Source organism: Schistocerca piceifrons, chromosome 3 (genome assembly GCF_021461385.2).
Source record: "Schistocerca piceifrons isolate TAMUIC-IGC-003096 chromosome 3, iqSchPice1.1, whole genome shotgun sequence".
In the NCBI taxonomy this organism is placed as follows: Eukaryota; Metazoa; Arthropoda; class Insecta; order Orthoptera; family Acrididae; genus Schistocerca; species Schistocerca piceifrons.
In genome coordinates this window covers 902156550-902179729 of record NC_060140.1, presented here as the reverse complement: position 1 = coordinate 902179729, position 23180 = coordinate 902156550, and the positions used below count along the sequence as shown (strand labels likewise).

General features: G+C 41.3%; 1 protein-coding gene across 10 annotated transcripts in view; it reads left to right on the top strand.

Annotated features, from left to right (window-relative positions):
- LOC124788276 (longitudinals lacking protein-like) overlaps window positions 1-23180 on the top strand; it is a 552769-nt gene that overhangs the window by 345507 nt on the left and 184082 nt on the right. Inside the window, exon 5 of one of the 10 annotated variants that reach the window (XM_047255500.1) lies at window positions 15689-15984. The exons of the other annotated variants lie outside the window; for them this stretch is intronic. Coding sequence (XP_047111456.1) covers window positions 15689-15969 — 281 coding nt within the window. The 3' untranslated portion in view covers window positions 15970-15984. Of the gene's footprint in view, window positions 1-15688; window positions 15985-23180 lie in introns of those variants that run through there. 10 annotated transcript variants of the gene reach the window in all.

Genomic DNA, 23180 nt, shown 5'->3' with positions numbered 1-23180 from the left:
TTTGGTAAATGGGGAGAGTTTGGATAAGGCACCCAAAACCCTGGGTCAGGGAAGATGTACTGGACAGGATGAGAAGGGAAGACTGATTGCAGGGGACTGCACTGGATGAGATTTGAAAACCCGAAAGCCTTGAGGGGGAAGATATGGCAATAAGGAGGACAGAGATTACTAACAAAACATTGTGCAAGAGTTAATAAAAGCAGAAAGCTAAGTGCATTTTAGGTGTTGGAGGTACAGGGGGAGGGGGGGGGGGGGGGGGTGGAATAGACAGATCTGAAAACAAAATATATGAAAGCTGAAAGAGAGTGAATAAAGGAGTAGTTTCTGAGAGGAAATGCTATGACTGAAAAAATTAATGTAAATTAAGGCCAGGTGGGTGGTGGAACTGAGGACATGTTGTAATCCCAGTTTCCACTTGTGGACTTCTGAGAAGCTAATATCTGGGTAAAGAATCCAGATGGCATGTGTGTGAAACAGGCACTGAGGTTGTGACTGTGTACATACTCTGCATCTGGGTATTGTGTGTTGTTAGCATACACCCTATGTCTATGTCCATGCATCCCGACTGATAACTTAGTGTAGTTATCCCATTGTAAAGGGCTGAACAGTGTTTACATAACAGCTGGCACATGACGTGTGGTTTCTCAGGTGGCTCTCCCTTCTACAGGGCTGGTAAAGGTGATGGCAAGAGGGTGCGTAGGGCAAGTTTTACAGTGGGGATAGTCACAGGGGTAGGAGCCATAGGTTAGAGAATTTTTGAGGCATGAACAGTGCAGTCTGACAAGTCTATCCTGACCTGGGGTGCTGAGAAACTTTTTCAAATCCTCCCCATTTCCTAAACCTTGCCACTCCTGTATCTTTATCCCTCTTCCTTAGAACTACTGGCAAATTTCTTCAACCTTCATAAGTGTATGTTCTCCTGCTGTCACTTGGTGAGTAGATTTTTTTTTTATCCATCCAGTTACATTATACTTTCAAAAACTGGAATCTTACAAATTTTATTTAATTTTTTTCCTCCCAACCCTTGAATATTTTATACAAATAAATTCAAATAAATACAAATAAATTCAGATGATATATATTTCTGATGATAATCTATGAAAGAAATATGTTTTTTTGTTGAGTACAATGCAAAACATTCTTAAACAGATATGACCTGTTGATGGTTTAAGAACTTTTAGCATTGTACTCTACACTGGGAAAAGAGCCGAAATCTAGATAGAACAAAAGATAAATACACTAATGCACAGTCAGATGGTGGTTTATTCTTTCAAAAAATATTGCATGACTGTTACTCAGCACATTCAAAAACTTAAAGAAATATTCATTTGTATGGTGTAACAACTTTTTTAAGAAATGGGTGTATTCATATGGAATGACAAGTATTTGACAGATTATCTGCTAATGTTCCAGGATCGTTTTTTTCCCTTTTTTCCTGGAACATTGCATCAATTTAAATTAGGTATGGGAGAACATGGTCTGAAATCACACATGGGCTATAAAAATAGGATGTCAATTTCTCTGGAAAACCTGAATTCTCAGGGAATTACATTTTACCTGGAAAAGTCAGGGAAATCTTAGAGCATTTTGTGAAATCGCATGGAGTTCTGTGCTTTTAACCTAACATTGGAATTTAATTTTATTGAGCATTTTATGTCTGAAATTTTAAAATGCTTAATATTTCATAGTGTGTTAATAATCTGAGTACTAGTCCTTATAAATTATCAGTGTTTAAAAACTGTAGTTAAATCACAACTGTGATGGAAGAAAAGTAAGTGATGTGATACTTTTTTTTTAAGTATTCCAAATTATACAGACTTTCTTAACCTGTATCAGACTGATAAACCTTTACTCCCATAAATGTTACAATATTAAAAAAGTGATTCATGCATTAATGTGAAGAATTTTGGAATCAAAATTGTTGAATAATTTATAGTTGTCTTAATAAAAGTTGAATACCAGAACCCTACGGACCACATTCTTACAAAAAAGTTGACCTTGGTTTGGTTGGTGAAAAAGAGATTAAAGAACTGTATTTTTCTGAAAAGGTTTCCAATGGAGGAGTACTGACTTTTTATGGATGTAAAATTGGTGCTAATTAAAGTGGTATGAGTTATAATTTCAAAATCACCAGCAGTTTTCTGCACTGTCAGAAATTTGTCACATGTGATACCAATACATTTAGTTGAAGAGAAACAAAATTGTATGAGGAAGATGAACTGTCTTCTAAGTAGCTTATGAGATGTAAATATTGTGAAAATTGCTGAACGTGATGACATTCCAGCAGGTTTTGTCAATTTTCCCAATGAAAATGTTTGTGAAAACACGGAATTATGATAAGGAACTTTCATGGTTGGACAATTTTTTTCCCTCTCATTTAAAAACAAAACTTATTAAAGTTTGGCCATATACCCAGAAGCTTATTTTATTAAGCATGACCAAGCAAATGTGTGAAGAGGTTTTAGTATTAACAAAATACACAGAAGTCGGAAACCTTAAAGAGGAATCATACGTAGCTTTGAGATTCATTTGTGATCATATAAATGCCTTAGTTGGAGATGACAGAAAAATTGTTATCAATAAAAATTCGTGCAACTCTTTTTCAATGGGAAGACATCGTAATTGATATCTTAAGATCTAAAAAACACAGAAAACACTAAACAAACAGGATGACTGAGATTAGTGAACTTGATGAAAATGAATTTAAAAAGAAAGGAAAACATCTAGTGCATAGAGAGATTACAAAATATGCAGATGAATGTGCTGACTAGGCAGAGAAACAACACTATACGACTGTGTTAACAAAATCAAATAGGTTGAGGAAGTCTGCAAAAGAAAACAGAAATGATCTGCAGAAATTAGAAGAAACAAATAATTTCATAACTACAAATTAGCTTTAATACATTGTTTCATGTAGTACATACTTCTATCCTCAAAATAGTTTTATAAAAGTTTTCCAACAATTTTTTCCTTTTTATTTAAATGTTCCTTTGTATGTCATAGCCTTCTGGTGTATTATTTCTTCTAATTTTTAAAAAATATATAACACAAAGTTAACCTTTGTTACATTATTGTTGATCTTTGATTTATATTTTGTGGACATATGTGATGTAATTGAAATATCAAGAGTAGAAAATGTAGATGCACATCTTACATGAATAAAAGTAAAGCTGCCTTTTTAATACTTTTTCTGAAGCATATATGAAATTAACAGAATTCACTGTCTTGTAGGATGAAAATTTGGCTTATGAAAAGGTTGAAGTGATTACTGCTGTTCTAAAATAACATATTTATAAATTAAGTTACCATATTCATGCATGCAATGGTTTTTTTTCTCTTTCCTCAGTTTACTTAAAAAGCTATTTGCATAGTCAGCAGTCACATAATGCGTGTTTAGGGTTTATTTTGTCTGCACATACAAGCAACAGTCATTGATTTAAAATATATATATATATCTAAAAACAAAGATGATATGACTTACCAAATGAAAGTGCTGGCAGGTCGACAGACACACAAACAAACACAAACATACACACAAAATTCAAGCTTTCGCACACACACACATATCCATCCACAGTGTATACCCGTCCTTTTTTCCCCCTTAGGTAAGTCTTTCCGCTCCCGGGATTGGAATGACTCCTTACCCTCTCCCTTAAAACCCACATCCTTTTGTCTTTCCCTCTCCTTCCCTCTTTCCTGATGAGGCAACAGTTTGTTGCGAAAGCTTGAATTTTGTGTGTATGTTTGTGTTTGTTTGTGTGTCTGTCGACCTGCCAGCACTTTCATTTGGTAAGTCACATCATCTTTGTTTTTAGATATATATTTCCTACGTGGAATGTTTCCCTCTATTTTTTATATAAAAATAGAGGGAAACATTCCACATGGGAAAAATATATCTAAAAACAAAGAAGATGTGACTTACCAAACGAAAGCGGTGGCAGGTTGATAGACACACCAACAAACACAAACATACACACAAAATTCTAGCTTTCACAACCAATGGTTGCTTCATCAGGAAAGAGGGAAGGAGAGGGAAAGACGAAAGGATGTGGGTTTTAAGGGAGAGGGCAAGGAGTCATTCCAATCCTGGGAGTGGAAAGACTACCTTAGGGGGAAAAAAGGACAGGTATACACTCGCATACACACACATATCCATCTGCACATACACAGACACAAGCAGACATTTGTAAAGGCAAAGAGTTTGGGCAGAGATGTCAGTCAAGGTGGAAGTACATGGGCAAAGATGTTGTTGAATGACAGGTGAGGTATGAGCGGCGGCAACTTGAAATTAACGGAGGTTGAGGCCTGGTGGGTAACGGGAAGAGAGGATATACTGAAGGGCAAGTTGCCATCTCCAGAGTTCTGAAAGGTTGGTGTTAGTAGGAAGTATCCAGTTAACCCGGATGGGGTAACACTGTGCCAAGATGTGCTGGCGTGCACCAAGGCATGTTTAGCCATGGGGTGATCCTCATTACCAACAAACACTGTCTGCCTGTGTCCATTCATGCGAATGGACAGTTTGTTGCTGGTCATTCCCACATAGAAAGCTTCACAGTGTAGGCAGGTCAGTTGGTAAATCATGTGGGTGCTTTCACACGTGGCTCTGCCTTTGATCGTGTACACCTTCCGGGTTACAGGACTGGAGTAGGTGGTGGTGGGAGTGTGCATGGGACAGGTTTTACACCGGGGGCAGTTACAAGGGTAGGAGCCAGAGGAAAGGGAAGGTGGTTTGGGGAGTTCATAGGGATGAACTAAGAGGTTACGAAGGTTAGGTGGATGGCGGAAAGACACTCTTGGTGGAGTGGGGAGGATTTAATGAAGGATGGATCTCATTTCAGGGCAGGATTTGAGGAAGTCGTATCACTGCTGGAGAGCCACATTCAGAGTCTGACCCAGTCCTGGAAAGTATCCTGTCACAAGTGGGGCACTTTTGTGGTTCTTCTGTGAGAGGTTCTGGGTTTGAGGGGATGAGGAAGTGGCTCTGGTTATTTGCTTCTGTACCAGGTCGGGAGGGTAGTTGCAGGATGCGAAAGCTGTTTTCAGGTTGTTGGTGTAATGGTTCAGGACTTCCGGACTGGAGCAGATTCATTTGCTGTGAAGACCTAGGCTGTAGGGAAGGGACCGTTTGATGTGGAATGGGTGGCAGCTGTCATAATGGAGGTACTGTTGTTTCTTGGTGGGCTTGATGTGGACGGACGTGTGAATCTGGCCATTGGACAGGTGGAGGTGAACGTCAAGGAAAGTGGCTTGGGATTTGGAGTAGGACCAGGTGATTCTGATGGAACCAAAGGAGTTGAGGTTGGAGAGGAAATTCTGGAGTTGTTCTTCACTGTGGGTCCAGATCATGAAGATGTCATCAATAAATCTGTACCAAACTTTGGGTTGGCAGGCCTGGGTAACCAAGAAGGCTTCCTCTAAGCGAGTCATAAATAGGTTGGCGTACGAGGGGGCCATCATGGTACCCATGGCTGTTCGCTTTATTTGTTGGTATGTCTGGCCTTCGAAAGTGAAGAAGTTGTGGGTCAGGATGAAGCTGGCTAAGGTAATGAGGAAAGAGGTTTTAGGTAGGGTGGCAGGTGATCGGCGTGAAAGGAAGTGCTCCATCGCAGCGAGGCCCTGGATGTGCGGAATATTTGTGTATAAGGAAGTGGCATCAATGGTTACAAGGATGGTTTCCGGGGGTAACAGATTGGGTAAGGATTCCAGGCGTTCGAGAAAGTGGTTTGTGTCTTTGATGAAGGATGGGAGACTGCATGTAATGGGTTGAAGGTGTTGATCTACATAGGCAGAGATACGTTCTGTGGGGGCTTGGTAACCAGCTACATTGGGGCGGCCGGGATGATTGGGTTTGTGAATTTTAGGAAGAAGGCAGAAGGTAGGGGTGCGGGGTGTCGGTGGGGTCAGGAGGTTGATGGAGTCAGGTGAAAGGTTTTGTAGGGGGCCTAAGGTTCTGAGGATTCCTTGAAGCTCTGCCTGGACATCAGGAATGGGATTACCTTGGCAAACTTTGTAAGTAGTGTTGTCTGAAAGCTGACGCAGTCCCTCAGCCACATACTCCCGACGATCAAGTACCACGGTCGTGGAACCCTTGTCAGCCAGAAGAATGACGATGGATCGGTCAGTCTTCAGATCACGGATGGCCTGGGCTTCAGCAGTGGTGATGTTGGGAGTAGGATTAAGGTTTTTTTAAGAAGGATTGAGAGGCAAGGCTGGAAGTGAGAAATTCCTGGAAGGTTTAGAGAGGTTGATTTTGAGGAAGAGGAGGTGGGTCCCGCTGTGACGGAGGACGGAACTGTTCCAGGCAGGGTTCAATTTGGATAGTGTCTTGGGTAGTTGGATCATTAGGAGTAGGATTAGGATCATTTTTCTTCATGGCAAAGTGATACTTCCAGCAGAGAGTACGAGTGTAGGACACTAAATCTTTGACGAGGGCTGTTTGGTTGAATCTGGGAGTGGGGCTGAAGGTGAGGCCTTTGGATAGGACAGAGGTTTCGGATTGGGAGAGAGGTTTGGAGGAAAGGTTAACTACTGAATTAGGGTGTTGTGGTTCCAGATTGTGTTGATTCGAATTTTGAGGTTTTGGGGGGAGTGGAGCAGGAAGTGGGAGATTGAGTAGATGGGAGAGACTGGGTCTGTGTGCAATGAGAGGAGGTTGAGGTTTGCTGGAAAGGTTGTGAAGGGTGAGTGAGTTGCCTTTCCGGAGGTGGGAAACCAGGAGGTTGGATAGCTTTTTGAGGTGGAGGGTGGCATGCTGTTCTAATTTGCGGTTGGCCTGTAGGAGGATGCTCTGAACAGCCGGTGTGGATGTGGGAGAGGAAAGATTGAGGATTTTATTAAGGATAGGAGTTGACGGGTGTGTTCATTGGCTGAGTTGATGTGTAGGTGAAGGATTAGGTGGGTGAGGCAATGGATTGTTCAGTTTGGAACTGGTATAGGCACTGATGGAAAGAAGGGTTGCAGCCAGAGATGGGAACTTTAAGTGTGAGGCCTTTGGGGGTAATGCCAAATGTCAGACAGGCCTGGGAAAATAAAATATGGGAGCGTAATCTGGCTAGGGCGAAGGCATGTTTGCAGAGGGAATGTAAATGAAACTTAATGGGGTCGTTGTGGGGATGTTGTGAGGGTGACATGGTATTAGAAGGTGGAAAGTGTAACATGAGGCTAAAATGAAAATAAAAATAAAAATATATGGGGAGAGATAAAGGTGAACTGGAAAGCAACTGGAGATCTGGTGTGAAAAAAGGCGAAAAAGGGTTGGTAAAAGCTGAGCTATGTTGATCCCGTGATGAACTTGGGTTTGTAAACAACGACGTGCACAAAGGTTAGGTGGTTGTGTTGCCTCCAAAACACGTTAAAGGGTGGAGAAATTTGGGAAAATTTCGAAAAAACTGCGTGCAAATGTATTAAAAGGAGTGGTTATGTGGTGGCAGATTGTGAAAATGAGGCTAACAATTCTCTGACGATGAAATAATTACGTTAAAACCCGTGGGAAGCTGCTAAAAATGATCAGTGATGTGGGAAAAACGGAAATGGACATAAAGCGAAAGTTTTTAGAACTAGCCGAAATGGTTGTTTAATAGGTGAAAGGAACTGTTTGTGAACTGAAAACGGTGAATTTTATAGCAGTGGTAGTGTTGAAAGCGGAAGAAAAAAAATTTTTTTGGTTATGGTTAGGAAGTGGGTTACGTATTATTAAGTATATATAGGTGGGATAAAATTGTATGGTAGATTACGGTAAAAAGGAGAAGGTGAATACAAAGTGAAACTACTTGCAAAAACAGAAAGAGAAAATAAGATGACAGAAAAGGTTTCGAAATGCAACAGTGACAATAACAAACATAATTGTTGGGTTCAAATTAATGATATGAATATAATAGAGGGAAACATTCCACGTGGGAAAAATATATCTAAAAACAAAGAAGATGTGACTTACCAAACGAAAGCGCTGGCAGGTTGATAGACACACAAACAAACACAAACATACACACAAAATTCAAGCTTTTGCAACAAACAGTTGCTTCATCAGGAAAGAGGGAAGGAGAGGGAAAGACGAAAGGATGTTGGTTTTAAGGGAGAGGGTAAGGAGTCATTCCAATCCTGGGAGCTGAAAGACTTACCTTAGGGGGAAAAAGGACAGGTATACACTCGCGCACACACACACACACACATATCCATCCGCACATACACAGACACAAGGCCTTTACAAATGTCTGCTTGTGTCTGTGTATGTGCGGATGGATATGTGTGTGTGTGCGAGTGTATACCTGTCCTTTTTTCCCCCTAAGGTAAGTCTTTCCACTCCCGGGATTGGAATGACTCCTTACCCTCTCCCTTAAAACCCACATCCCTTCGTCTTTCCCTCTCCTTCCCTCTTTCCTGATGAAGCAACCGTTTGTTGCGAAAGCTTGAATTTTGTGTGTATGTTTTTGTTTGTTTGTGTGTCTATCGACCTGCCAGCACTTTCGTTTGGTAAGTCACATCATCTTTGTTTATATATATATAAAAACAAAGATCATGTGACTTACCAAATGAAAGTGCTGGCAGGCCAACAGACACACAAACAAACACAAACATACACACAAAATTCAAGCTTTCGCAACAAACTGTTGCCTCATCAGGAAAGAGGGAAGGAGAGGGAAAGACGAAAGGATGTGGGTTTTAAGGGGGAGGGTAAGGAGTCATTCCAATCCCGGGAGCGGAAAGACTTACCTTAGGGGGAAAAAAGGACGGGTATACACTTGCACACACACACATATCCATCCACACATATACAGACACAAGCAGACATATTTAAAGACAAAGAGTTTGGGCAGAGATGTCAGTCGAGGCAGAAATACAGAGGCAAAGATGTAGTTGAATGACAGGTGAGGTATGAGTGGTGCCAACTTGAAATTAGCGGAGATTGAGGCCGGGTGGATAACAGGAAGAGAGGATATATTGAAGAGCAAGTTCCCATCTCCGGAGTTCGGATAGGTTGATGTTAGTGGGAAGTATCCAGATAACCCGGACGGTGTAACACTGTGCCAAGATGTGCTGGCCGTGCACCAAGGCATGTTTAGCCACAGGGTGATCCTCATTACCAACAAACACTGTCTGCCTGTGTCCATTCATGCGAATGGACAGTTTGTTGCTGGTCATTCCCACATAGAATGCATCACAGTGTAGGCAGGTCAGTTGGTAGATCACATGGGTGCTTTCACACGTGGCTCTGCCTTTAATCGTGTACACCTTCCGGGTTACAGGACTGGAGTAGGTGGTGGTGGGAGGGTGCATGGGACAGGTTTTACACCGGGGGCGGTTACAAGGGTAGGAGCCAGAGGGTAGGGAAGGTGGTTTGGGGAGTTCATAGGGATGAACTAAGAGGTTATGAAGGTTAGGTGGACGGTGGAAAGAAACTCTTGGTGGAGTGGGGAGGATTTCATGAAGAATGGATCTCATTTCAGGGCAGGATTTGAGGAAGTCGTATCACTGCTGGAGAGCCACATTCTGAATCTGATCCAGTCCCGGAAAGTATCCTGTCACAAGTGGGGCACTTTTGTGGTTCTTCTGTGAGAGGTTCTGGGTTTGAGAGGATGAGGAAGTGGCTCTGGTTATTTGCTTCTGTACCAGGTTGGGAGGGTAGTTGCGGGATGCGAAAGCTGTTGTCAGGTTGTTGGTGTAATGCTTCAGGGATTCCGGACTGGAGCAGATTCGTTTGCCACGAAGACCTAGGCTGTAGGGAAGGGACCGTTTGATGTGGAATGGGTGGCAGCTGTTGTAATGGAGGTACTGTTGTTTGTTGGTGGGTTTGATGTGGATGGACGTGTGAATCTGGCCATTGGACAGGTGGAGGTCAACATCAAGGAAAGTGGCATGGGATTTGGAGTAGGACCAGGTGAATCTGATGGAACCAAAGGAGTTGAGGTTGGAGAGGAAATTCTGGAGTTGTTCTTCACTGTGGGTCCAGATCATGAAGATGTCATCAATTAATCTGTACCAAACTTTGGGTTGGCAGGCCTGGGTAACCAAGAAGGCTTCCTCTAAGCGACCCATGAATAGGTTGGCATACGAAGGGGCCATCATGGTACCCATGGCTGTTCCCTTTAATTTTTGGTATGTCTGGCCATCAAAAGTGAAGAAGTTGTGGGTCAGGATGAAGCTGGCTAAGGTAATGAGGAGAGAGGTTTTAGGTAGGGTGGCAGGTGATCGGCGTGAAAGGAAGTGCTCCATCGCAGCGAGGCCCTGGACGTGCGGGATATTTGTGTATAAGGAAGTGGCATCAATGGTTACAAGGATGGTTTCTGGGGGTAACGGATTGGGTAAGGCTTCCAGGCGTTCGAGAAAGTGGTTTGTGTCTTTGATGAAGGATGGGAGACTGCACGTAATGGGTTGAAGGTGTTGATCTACGTAGGCAGAGATACGTTCTGTGGGGGCTTGGTAACCAGCTACAATGGGGCGGCCAGGATGATTGGGTTTGTGAATTTTAGGAAGAAGGTAGAAGGTAGGGGTGCGGGGTGTCGGTGGGGTCAGGAGGTTGATGGAGTCAGGTGAAAGGTTTAGTATGGAGTCTAAGGTTCTGAGGATTCTTTGAAGCTCCGCCTGGACATCAGGAATGGCATTACCTTGGCAAACTTTGTATGTGGTGTTGTCTGAAAGCTGCCGCAGTCCCTCAGCCACATACTCCCGACGATCAAGTACCACGGTCGTGGAACCCTTGTCCGCCGGAAGAATGATGATGGACCGGTCAGCCTTCAGATCAAGGATAGCCAGGGCTTCAGCAGTGGTGATGTTGGGAGTAGGATTAAGGTTTTTTTAAGAAGGATTGAGAGGCAAGGCTGGAAGTCAGAAATTCCTGGAAGGTCAGCTTTCAGACAACACCACATACAATGTTTGCCAAGGTAATCCCATTCCTGATGTCCAGGCGGAGCTTCAAGGAATCCTCAGAACCTTAGGCCCCCTACAAAACCTTTCACCTGACTCCATCAACCTCCTGACCCCACCGACACCCCGCACCTCTACCTTCTACCTTCTTCCTAAAATTCACAAACCCAATCATCCTGGCCGCCCCATTGTAGCTGGTTACCAAGCCGCCACAGAACGTATCTCTGTCTACATAGATCAACACCTTCAACCCATTACGTGCCGTCTCCCATCCTTCATCAAAGACACAAACCACTTTCTCAAACGCCTGGAATCCTTACCCAATCCGTTACCCCCAGAAACCATCCTTGTAACCATTGACGCCACTTCCCTATACACAAATATTCCGCACATCCAGGGCTTCGCTGCGATGGAGCACTTCCTTTCACGCCGATCACCTGCCACCCTACCTAAAACCTCTTTCCTCATTACCTTAGCCAGCTTCATCCTGACCCACAACTTCTTCACTTTTGAAGGCCAGACATACCAACAAATAAAGCGAACAGCCATGGTTACCATGATGGCCCCTTCGTACGCCAACCTATTCATGGGTCGCTTAGAGGAAGCCTTCTTGGTTACCCAGGCCTGCCAACCCAAAGTTTGGTACAGATTTATTGATGACATCTTCATGATCTGGACTCACAGTGAAGAACAACTCCAGAATTTCCTCTCCAACCTCAACTCCTTTGGTTCCATCAGATTCACCTGGTCCTACTCCAAATCCCATGCCACTTTCCTTGATGTTGACCTCCACCTGTCCAATGGCCAGATTCACACGTCCGTCCACATCAAACCCACCAACAAGCAACAGTACCTCCATTATGACAGCTGCCACCCATTCCTCATCAAACGGTCCCTTCCCTACAGCCTAGGTCTTCGTGGCAAACGAATCTGCTCCAGTCCGGAATCCCTGAAGCATTACACCAACAACCTGACAACAGCTTTCGCATCCCACAACTACCCTCCTAACCTGGTACAGAAGCAAATAACCAGAGCCACTTCCTCATCCTCTCAAACCCAGAACCTCCCACAGAAGAACCCCAAAAGTGCCCCACTTGTGACAGGATACTTTCCGGGACTGGATCAGATTCTGAATGTGGCTCTCCAGCAGGGATACGACTTCCTCAAATCCTGCCCTGAAATGAGATCCATCCTTCATGAAATCCTCCCCACTCCACCAAGAGTGTCTTTCCGCCGTCCACCTTACCTTCGTAACCTCTTAGTTCATCCCTATGAATTCCCCAAACCACCTTCCCTACCCTCTGGCTCCTACCCTTGTAACCGCCCCCGGTGTAAAACCTGTCCCATGCACTCTCCCACCACCACCTACTCCAGTCCTGTAACCCGGAAGGTGTACACGATCAAAGGCAGAGCCACGTGTGAAAGCACCCATGTGATCTACCAACTGACTTGCCTACACTGTGACGCATTCTATGTGGGAATGACCAGCAAAAAACTGTCCATCTGCATGAATGGACACAGGCAGACAGTGTTTGTTGGTAATGAGGATCACCCTGTGGCTAAACATGCCTTGGTGCACGGCCAGCACATCTTGGCACAGTGTTACACCGTCCGGGTTATCTGGATACTTCCCACTAACACCAACCTATCCGAACTCCGGAGATGGGAACTTGCTCTTCAATATATCCTCTCTTCCCGTTATCCACCCGGCCTCAATCTCCGCTAATTTCAAGTTGCCACCACTCATACCTCACCTGTCATTCAACAACATCTTTGCCTCTGCACTTCTGCCTCGACTGACATCTCTGCCCAAACTCTTTGTCTTTAAATATGTCTGCTTGTGTCTGTATATGTGTGGATGGATATGTGTGTATGTGCAAGTGTATACCCATCCTTTTTTCCCCCTAAGGTAAGTCTTTCCGCTCCTGGGATTGGAATGACTCCTTACCCTCTCCCTTAAAACCCACATCCTTTCATCTTTCCCTCTCCTTCCCTCTTTCCTGATGAGGCAACAGTTTGTTGTGAAAGCTTGAATTTTGTGTGTATGTTTGTGTTTGTTTGTGTGTCTGTCGACCTGCCAGCACTTTCATTTGGTAAGTCACATCATCTTTGTTTTTAGATATATATTTCCTACGTGGAATGTTTCCCTCTATTATTACTATATATATATATATATATATATATATATATATATATATATATATATATATATATATATATATATATATGTCTGCATACATGAGACCACCAAATCTTAAGGTCTAACACATATAAGATTTTTAATGATGTAGGAAAATACAGATTGAACTAACGGTTTTTTTTATCTTAAAGCAAATCAAAATGTAAATAACTTAATTACAGATCACTGAGGATGCTTTACCTCAATAAAGCAATACACATCTGATGAAAAAAAATTATGAATTTTTGTAGTTGCAACAACAGAACAAAAATACCCTTGTAAAACAACTACAGACAATATGGCCACACAAATGAAGAATTCAAGCATTCTCAGTGTCATCTCTGTTCTACAAAGCATGGCACCACAGTCCCCATGCACAGCAGCTGCAGAGGTAGTGCTTCATATCATCCATGGTTGGTTGGTTGGTTTGGGGTAGGAGACCAGACAGCGTGGTCATCGGTCTCATCGGATTAGGGAAGGATTGGGAAGGAAGTCGGCCGTGCCCTTTCAGAGGAACCATCCCGGCATTTGCCTGGAGTGATTGAGGGAAATCGCGGAAAACCTACATCAGGATGGCCGGACGCGGGATTGAACCGTCGTCCTCCCGAATGCGAGTCCAGTGTCTAACCACTGCGCCACCCCGCTCGGTCCATATCATCCATGGGAGACTGTGTGCAGTGTCATAAAATTTGTGTTGGAAGAGCCCAATGAGGGAGTAAAAATCCCTTTAAAATGTATGCTAATGAAGGTTGGCACTCGTGTTTCTCAATGCACAATAAAGAGCATAAAAAATGTGGTGAGAAACATAGCTATAGTTTCTTCCAAAGGTTTCTCTGTTCCAAGAAAGGCACAGAAGCTGGAAAGAAAACTTTACCTTTAGCCAATTTTGATGAACAAGTTGTCAGGAGACTAATACATAATTTCCCCATGGCACATAAACAGTGCCCAACATTAAAGTCACTACTTCCTTTAAGATGGAAAAAACTGCTTTTAATGGTGGCGTTTCATCAATATGATCCTTACTACACAAATTGTCCGCCCCCGGTAGCTGCGTGGTCAGTGCGACAGAATGTCAATCCAATAGGCTCGGGTTCAATTCCTGGCTGGGTCGGAGGTTTTCTCCACTCAGGGACTGGGTGTTGTGTTGTCCTAATCATCATCATTTCATCCTCATCGGCGCGCAAGTCGCTGAAGTGGCAACAAATCGAAAGACTTGTACTAGGCGAATGGTCTACCCGACGGGAGGCCCTCGCCACATGGCATTATTATTATTATTACTACACAAATTAGGCTACAGTTACATCAGTTTCTGTTTCATTGTTCCCAACTTCTTTCTATGTTTAAATGTTTGTATATTTCACATTCTATATTACTTACCAGGTGTAGAAGTCATCAGAAACACAAAGGTGCTAGTTGAACATTTAAAAGCACAAAGTAAACATACTGACTTCCTGAAAAAAAGCTGAGAAATTGCCATTAAGGGGGAGGTTCATCATATCTATCAATGAAAGGTATACTCTAGTTCTCATATTAGAAGGAATAAAAGCACTACTTTCAAAAGGACAACTCCTTGCTGTAGCACACACAGGTAAAAATCATATATCATGTCACCATTGTGCAGAATACAAGAAATTTTTTTGTGTCTTGAGATTAAGTAAATGATTCCACTACAGGAGGAATATCTGATTATGTTCCAAATGGACTTTTAACATTAAAGCCAAGGAGTAAAACAGCAGATCGGTACAAAGAGACAATTGCTGTGACTTTTTCATGATAATTATCTGAAGCCTTACAGTACTATTCGCTTCAAATGTAGGCATAAAGCAATATTGCAGTTCAACTGAATTACTGTCATTTTTGTATCAGGTGGCTGGAAAAGAAATCAGTTTTTAAATTTCCCAGTAGCTCCACTGTTGTGCTTGATAATGATATTTTGAAATTTTGTAGTTGTTGAATTATTGGTTGTAAGTATCAGAAATAAATCATTAATATGTAACTTATAACTATACATGGAAATGTGATCTGTATGGCCTATTTTAGCTTTTTAGAAAATAGGCTGTAGTTATGAAGAATAAATAAATAAACAAATAAATAAATATTGGTCATATTGATTTAACCTTTAACGTGATCATTTGCAGGCTAGACAGCTGTAGGATAGATAGGTGTAGTTATGCAGGATATGCTATGAACAAAGGCATAGCTATCCTAACTGCATCTCCCCTACTGCGCAAGGCCATTAACAGGGAAACCCCCACCACTACCATTGTCCCCTCCCCTACTGCACTCTCTGTGCAGATATGGCCATGTTATTTTATGTGACCTATAACATCAATATTCTGAAAACTGTGAGTTATATGTTTACCTGTTTAATAACATTTGTCACTTCTTTCTGTGGTTCAACACCCTCTCATGTTAAAAAGTAAACACTACATGGATAATCATTACCCATAAACTCCTTCCATGGTATGCAAAAATTAAAGAGTTTTATTTTTGTTGCCTGTCAAGGATTATCTCACTAGCTAAATTAACTCCTTGTATATTTTGGCAAGGAGTAATAATAAAATAATGTGTTGCTCTAGCCTTCTTCTTCATAACTGTATATTTTACAATCCTTGAAAGTTATGTATCCTGTATTTCCTTTTTTCACAGGATACAGAGGAATACAAGAAATGCGTATAAATCAGATGCAAACATGTCACAGCTCTCAACAACACTTTCCTCTAAATCAAAATGCATGGAACTACACAGATGGAAGATTTGAATGTAATGAATGTGGTAAGGTGTACCAGAGGAAAAACTCACTTTACAACCATGTGAAATATGAATGTGGGAAAGAAGCCAGATTCAAGTGTCCTTACTGTCCTCAGCGATCAAAACTCAAAGGAAATCTGCAAAAACATATCAAACACAAGCATATGGGCTTCATGTAACTCAGTTCATATGTCTGTCTGCTCAGAACCCTGAAAAAGTGAAACAAAACAACAAAAGTTAGGAGATCATAGTCATTTTCAGAGTCTGTTACTTCCACCTTCACAGATCATATTTTAATCCATATTATCATAAGGTGGAATACTGACATAACATGAAAGGGCTGTATTCCAGCACTGATTGCATTAGAATCTGTATTTTGTGCTGCCTGGCTATAAAAAATCTCTGTAAATATTCTAATAAACTTTGAAGAGAAGCTGAATATACTGTATTTTTCTATGTTAAACTTATAGTTATGATGAAAAGTGCATATGCCATCCAACTAGATACTCTAAATGTCTTAATAATCATTTATGAGAAAGTTGTTTCATCTGCACTTTTTTATTTTTGTGTTATAGTGATAACAAAAAGGGATCATTTGTAACTGACTTATAAATTATGTTAACATTCTGATAAAATTTGAAAAGAAAGATATGCCTTCTGCATTCAACACACAAGTAGAAAAAGGTTTCATTTTGCATACAAGGAATGAATATAACTGGACTGCCTTTTAGAAATTTCGAACTACTGTGAACATCATAGGATATATGTTGTTTTTGTTTGCTGCTGCTGTCATATTACCCTGTATGTAAAGTAGTGATGAATGATGATTTGTCTGCAATAGTGGGAAACTTCCTTGTTTTTGATGAGTCTCTACATCAAACTGTGCACCCTTTCTATCCCTTATCCCTCTATGCTTGAACTATGTTAGTACAAGGCTGTCTCACAACAAATTGACATTGGAATGTTGAACCCTAATCTGTCCCCCTTTTTTCCTACAATTACTACATCTATTGATATTGTCTGAGTCTGTTGTTAACGTGTAACATATTATTGTCATATTACTGTACACAGGCCCAGTTGTGATATCAGTGGGGCTGCTAGTTCTCCCATAAGAAAATTATTTTCCACATTTTGAGATGGTGCAAACTGTTAAACTTATTAATGGTTTTAAGCAAAATGTTTTTTGAATAATATTTGTATTGTGAATATAATGATATAGAAGAACTAATATTTGTTTGGTTATGATAAGAAACAGTATGAAGCAACAAGTATCACCAATTATGTTCTCTTTTTTTCAATCATTATAAAAATTTTGAGAAAGGTTCTATGGACACTCTGTTTATTATTAATAATGAATACTAAAGAAGACTTTCATTCTGAACCAAGTAGTGTGGATTTATGCTCCAAGAAAATGTTTTCTTCCATTCTGTTTGGTTGACATAATAAACATTGAATTGTTCCTTGCTATCTGGGTGATTTAATTTGTAGCATGTTGTTCCCCCTGGTCATGAACATAACAGTTCAGCTTGCTTATTCTTTACATGTGGCCTATCCATTTACAATGTCAGTTATGATCGGATATAGGATTAGAGCTTGGCAGATCCAGTTAGAGTGTAACTATTAAACTGCTGTCACGTTGTAACTAACATTTAATTTCAACATCTACACCATTTACAACCTTAATTACAAAACAGTCCACTATTGACGCAATATGGACATCACATCAATGTAGACATACTTGAAAATGGCAACTAAGCCAAAGAAGTCTGTCCAGTCTGTCGTGAATAAACATTACTTATTGTGAGCAGCTATTTGGTGTATGTACTCAAACAATCATGTCATTATCAGACATATATTACGCTGCTGACCCTAAAGAAGAAAAATTGTTATTTAATCTGCAAACTGATGGAACGTTGGTATTGAAGACATACAAATGGTCATTGTTATTGTAGGTTCATGCTTTTCATGCTATGACATTTTAACACCTTTAGTATTTTTGGACAAATGGCAGATTCTTTTGAGACATCTATATTAAGATTTCCGTACAGCAAATATTGGGGTATTTTAACTGTAGTGTTGTAGCAATGTTAGAAACTATATCAAAATCAAATCCTTTTATTTGTGTGAAGACAACATGAAGCATTATCAAGCACAAGTTACTTTTTTAAAGCCAATAGACTATAATGTTACACATTTAACTTTCATAAATGTCAGTTTACTCTTGAATATTACACAGTTTATATTTTACAGCATTTACTTCACATTATAATTAAATTATTAAATCATTTACACTATTACAACACTGTAGATGGCCTTTCTTTTTAGCCATCATTTCCTTGACGCTTTATGGTACTTTGTTCATAAACATCTTGTCAGTGTGTGCACAATTGGTTTTGGTCTTAAATAGTCTAATCCAGTGTACATTTATCTAGTTTTTCTCCCTGGTTTCGTAAGTATGGACTCTAGCCATAATTTTATGTATATGGGTATTCTCTTTGACATAGACAAGAACTTAGACTATGTGCAATCTGGAAATGTGTCATACTGTATTTTATATTCAGTGAAGTATTTTTTGTAGGAAGTTGCATTTTGTAGAACAAAAATGTGTCTTGTTGCTTTCATGTAGATGTATATAACTCACAAGCTTAAGAATTTCAATCTACTGCAATATGTTCAACATGTTTTTCATAATTCATTTGTTTGGCTTTAATGTGGCGTTACATTATACACTGTTTCTGGAAAGGCAGTCACTTCCCCTTTTGTTATTTCTACAAAACTGATCAGTAGTGTTGTAGCCTGGAAGAGAAAAATTATGAACTTCTAATCTTTATGACAAAACTCAGCTGAACAAAGCAAATTTATAGCTGCAGCTGGATGTTTAGGAAATATGTGTTTTCAAAATTTAGCTTACATGATCTTGTGTAAACACTAGTATTTATTTATTTTCGTTAACCTTCTGAAGCTGTGACCAAATTTAAATCCATTATTTTAAATGAACGGCTGAAAGCAAGGGGAAACTATAGTCGTAATATTTCCCGAGGGCATGCAGCTATACTGTATGGTTAAATGATGATGGCATCCTCTTGGATAAAATATTCTGGAGGTAAAATAGACCCCCATTTGGATTTCCGGGTGGGGACTACTCAGGAAGACATTGTTAAAAGGAGAAAGAAAACTGGCGTTCTACAGGCCGGAGCATCGAATGTCAAATCCCTTAATTGGGCAGGTAGGTTAGAAAATTTAAAAAGGGAAATGGATGGGTTAAAGTTAGATATAGTGGGAATTAGTGAAGTTCAGTTGCAGGAGGAACCAGACTTCTGGTCAGGTGAATACAGGGTTATAAATACAAAATCAAATAGGGGTAATGCAGGAGTAGGTTTAATAATGAATAAAAAAATAGGAGTGTGTGTAAGCTACAACAAACAGCACAGTGAACACATTATTGTGGGCAAGATAGACACAAAGCCCACCTCTACCACAGTAGTACAAGTTTATATGCCAACTAGCTCTGCAGATGACAAAGAAATTGATGAAATGTATGATGAAATAAAAGAAATTATTCAGGTGGTGAAGGAAGCCGAAAATTTAATAGTCATGGGTGACTGGAATTTGATAGTAGGAAAAGGAAGAGAAGGAAATGTAGTAGGTGAACATGGAATGGGGGTAAGGAATAAAAGAGGAAGCCACCTGGTACAATTTTTGCATAGAGCATAACTTAATCATAGCTAACACTTGGTTCAAGTGGCTCTGAACCAGAGCCACTTCCTCATCCCCTCAAACCCAGAACCTCCCACAGAAGAACCACAAAAGTGCCCCACTTGTGACAGGATACTTTCTGGGACTGGGTCAGACTCTGAATGTAGCTCTCCAGCAGGGATACGACTTCCTCAAATCCTGCCCTGAAATGAGATCCATACTTCATGAAATCCTCCCCACTCCACCAAGAGTGTCTTTCCGCCATCCACCAGCCTTCGTAACCTCTTAGTTCATCCCTATGAAATCTCCAAACCACCTTCCCTACCCTCTGGCTCCTACCCTTGTAACCACCCCCGGTGTAAAACCTGTCCAATGCACCCTCCCACCACCACCTACTCCAGTCCTGTAACCCGGAAGGTGTACACGATCAAAGGCAGAGCCACGTGTGAAAGCACACACGCGACTTACCAACTGACCTGCCTACACTGTGAAGCTTTCTATGTGGGAATGACCAGCAACAAACTGTCCATTCGCATGAATGGACATAGGCAGACAGTGTTTGTTGGTAATGAGGATCACCCTGTGGCTAAACATGCCTTGGTGCACGGCCAGCACATCTTGGCACAGTGTTACACCGTCCGGGTTATCTGGATACTTCCTAGTAACACCAACCTGTCAGAACTCCAGAGATGGGAACTTGCCCTTCAGTATATCCTCTCTTCTCGTTATCCGCCAGGCCTCAACCTCCACTAATTTCAAGTTGCCGCCGCTCATACCTCACCTGTCTTTCAACAACATCTTTGCCTCTGTACTTCCGCCTCGACTGACATCTCTGCCCAAACTCTTTGCCTTTACAAATGTCTGCTTGTAACTGTGTATGTACAGATGGATATGTGTGTGTGTGTGAGTGTATACCTGTCCTATTTCCCCCTAAGGTAAGTCTTTCCGCTCCCGGGATTGGAATGACTCCTTACCCTCTCCCGTAAAACCCACATCCTTTCATCTTTCCCTCTTCTTCCCTCTCTCCTGATGAAGCAACTGTTGGTTGCGAAAGCTTGAATTCTGTGTGTATGTTTGTGTTTGTTTGTGTATCTATTAAACTGCCAGCACTTTTGTTTGGTAAGTCACATCATCTTTGTTTTTAGATATATTTTTCCCACGTGGAATGTTTCCCTCTATTATATTTGTAATTACTTAGTAATAGTTTAATGAAGCTTAAGCTCTATGGAATTACTACTGTTATGTTACTGACCAATGATGAGGCACTAGATATGACAAGATATTTACAATAATATGTTTGAGTTCATCTGTACCATCTGCGTTTACTTTTATGTCTCATATATGTGGTGTGTGCTCTTTTGGATGTGTCCAAAAGAATGGACACCATTTTGATTCTTCAGCCACCATGAATCAGAAAACAAAGGATTTAAAGACATCACTTTCCAGAAGGCATTGATTTATATCAATGGGTAAGTTGAAAATTTGTGCTGGACCAGGCTGCAAATCCGGTTCTCTTGCTTACTAGGGGAATGTGCTGACTACAACATGATCTGGACACAGTATTCATCACAACCACATGGACAACCCTAGCATCCCTCCCTTCAGACCAAAATTCTCAACTTATACTGCACACTACCGATTACAGCCAGTGATCCCTTCAGTCAAAATGCACACTAAACTTGAGCTCTAATGGGGATCGGAAAGATGCCACAAATAATGAGGCTAATGAGAAGGCTCACTACATTAATATGTGGTAGAAGTTGAGAATTTGGGTCTGACGGGAGGTGTACTACGGGTAGTCCTTGCAGGTGTGGTGGCCACTGTGCCCGAATAGCATAGTGATCAGCACATCTGCCTAGTAAGCAGGAGACCTGGGTTTGAATCCTGGTCTAGTACAAATTTTTAACTTGCCTCATGGATATAATTCAATGCCCATCTCAGCCGAAAATAATGAGGTAAGACTTTTTTTTCAAAATTTGCAAAAAAATGTTAAGAATGATTTCTGTACTATGCAAGTGTTTTTGTTGTTGTGGTCTTCAGTCTAAAGCCTGGTTTGATGCAGCTCTCCATGCTTTTCTATCCTGTGCAAGCCTCTTCATCTCCCAGTACCTTACATTGATCAGCCAGAACATTATGACCTCTACCTACCAGCTGGTACGTCCACGTTTGGCATAGATTACAGCAGTGATGCATCATGTCATGGAAACAGTGAGGACGTGGTAGGTTTCTGGATGGAGTGGGCATCACATCTGCACAAACAAGTCACCTAATGCCCATAAATTCTGGGGAGGGAGGCCGTAAGCTCTGATACCACGTTCAGTCACAGCCCAGATGTGTTTGATTGGGTTCAGATCTGGCAAGTTAGGGGGCCAGACTATCAATTGGAACTCACCACTGTGTTCATCAAACCACTCCATCACACTCCTGGCCTTGTGAATGGCGCATTGTCCTGTTGAAGAATGACAGTGCCATGAAGGGGTGTACATGGTCTGCAACCAGTGTATGATACTTCTTGACTGTCATGGTGCCTTGCACAAGCTCCACTGGATCCATGGAAGCCCACATGAATGTTCCCCAGAACATAAAAGAGCTGCTGCAAGCTTGTCTCCATCCTGCAGTAGTGATGTGAAGGAGCTGTACCCTGGAAGATGATGGATTCGCTCCATTATATCTGCATGATGAAGAAGCCATCAGGATTCATCAGACCTTGAAATGCTCCGCCACTGCACCAATATCCAGTGCCAATGGTTACGTGCCCATTTCAGGTGTAGGTGCTGATATGGTGTTAACATTGGTACATGCTTGGGTTGTCGGCTGCAGAGGCCCATTGTTAGTAGTAGTGTTTAGTGCACTGTGTATTCAGACACACTTGAAATCTATCCAGCATTAAAGTCTGATGTTAGTTTCACCACAGTTCACTGCCTGTCCTGTTTTAACGGTCTGCCAGCCTATGACATCTGACATTTGTAATGAGAGAGGCTGTCCAATCCCACAATGTCTGGGTGTATTTTCATCTTGGTTTCGCCATATGTTATAGACACTCGGAAACCCAACATGTCATGCCAAGCCTACAGGCCATTGCAATTTGCCTTTGGTCAACCTCACACAGATTATGGGGCTTCCCCAATCTACACATGGACAGCATGCTGACACACTACATGCACCATGCATGTGTCTTACCAGCAGTCAGATCAGTAGTAGGTCAGTGGTCATAATGTTCTGGCTGATCAGTGTATATCCTGCTGAATCTGCTTACTGTTTTCATTTCTCAGTCTCCCTGTACGATTTTTACCCCTCACACTTCTGTCCAATACTATCCTGTGATCCCTTGATATCTCTGAATTTGTCCTATCAAGTTATCCCTTCTTCTAGTCAAATTGTACCACAAATTTCCTTTCTCCGCTATTCTGTTCAGTACCTCCTCATTAGTTATGTGATCTACCTATCTAATCTTCAACATTCTTCTGTCTCATCACATTTCAAAAGCTTCTATTCTCTTCTTGCCAAAACTGTTAATCATCAATGTTTCACATCCATAAATGACTATACTCCATACAAATACTTTCAGAAAAGGCTTCCTGACACTTAAATCTATATTTGATGTTAACAAATTTCTCTTCTTCAGAAACACTTTTCTTGCCATTACCAATCTACATTTTATATCCTCACTACTTCAGCTGTCATCAGTTACTTT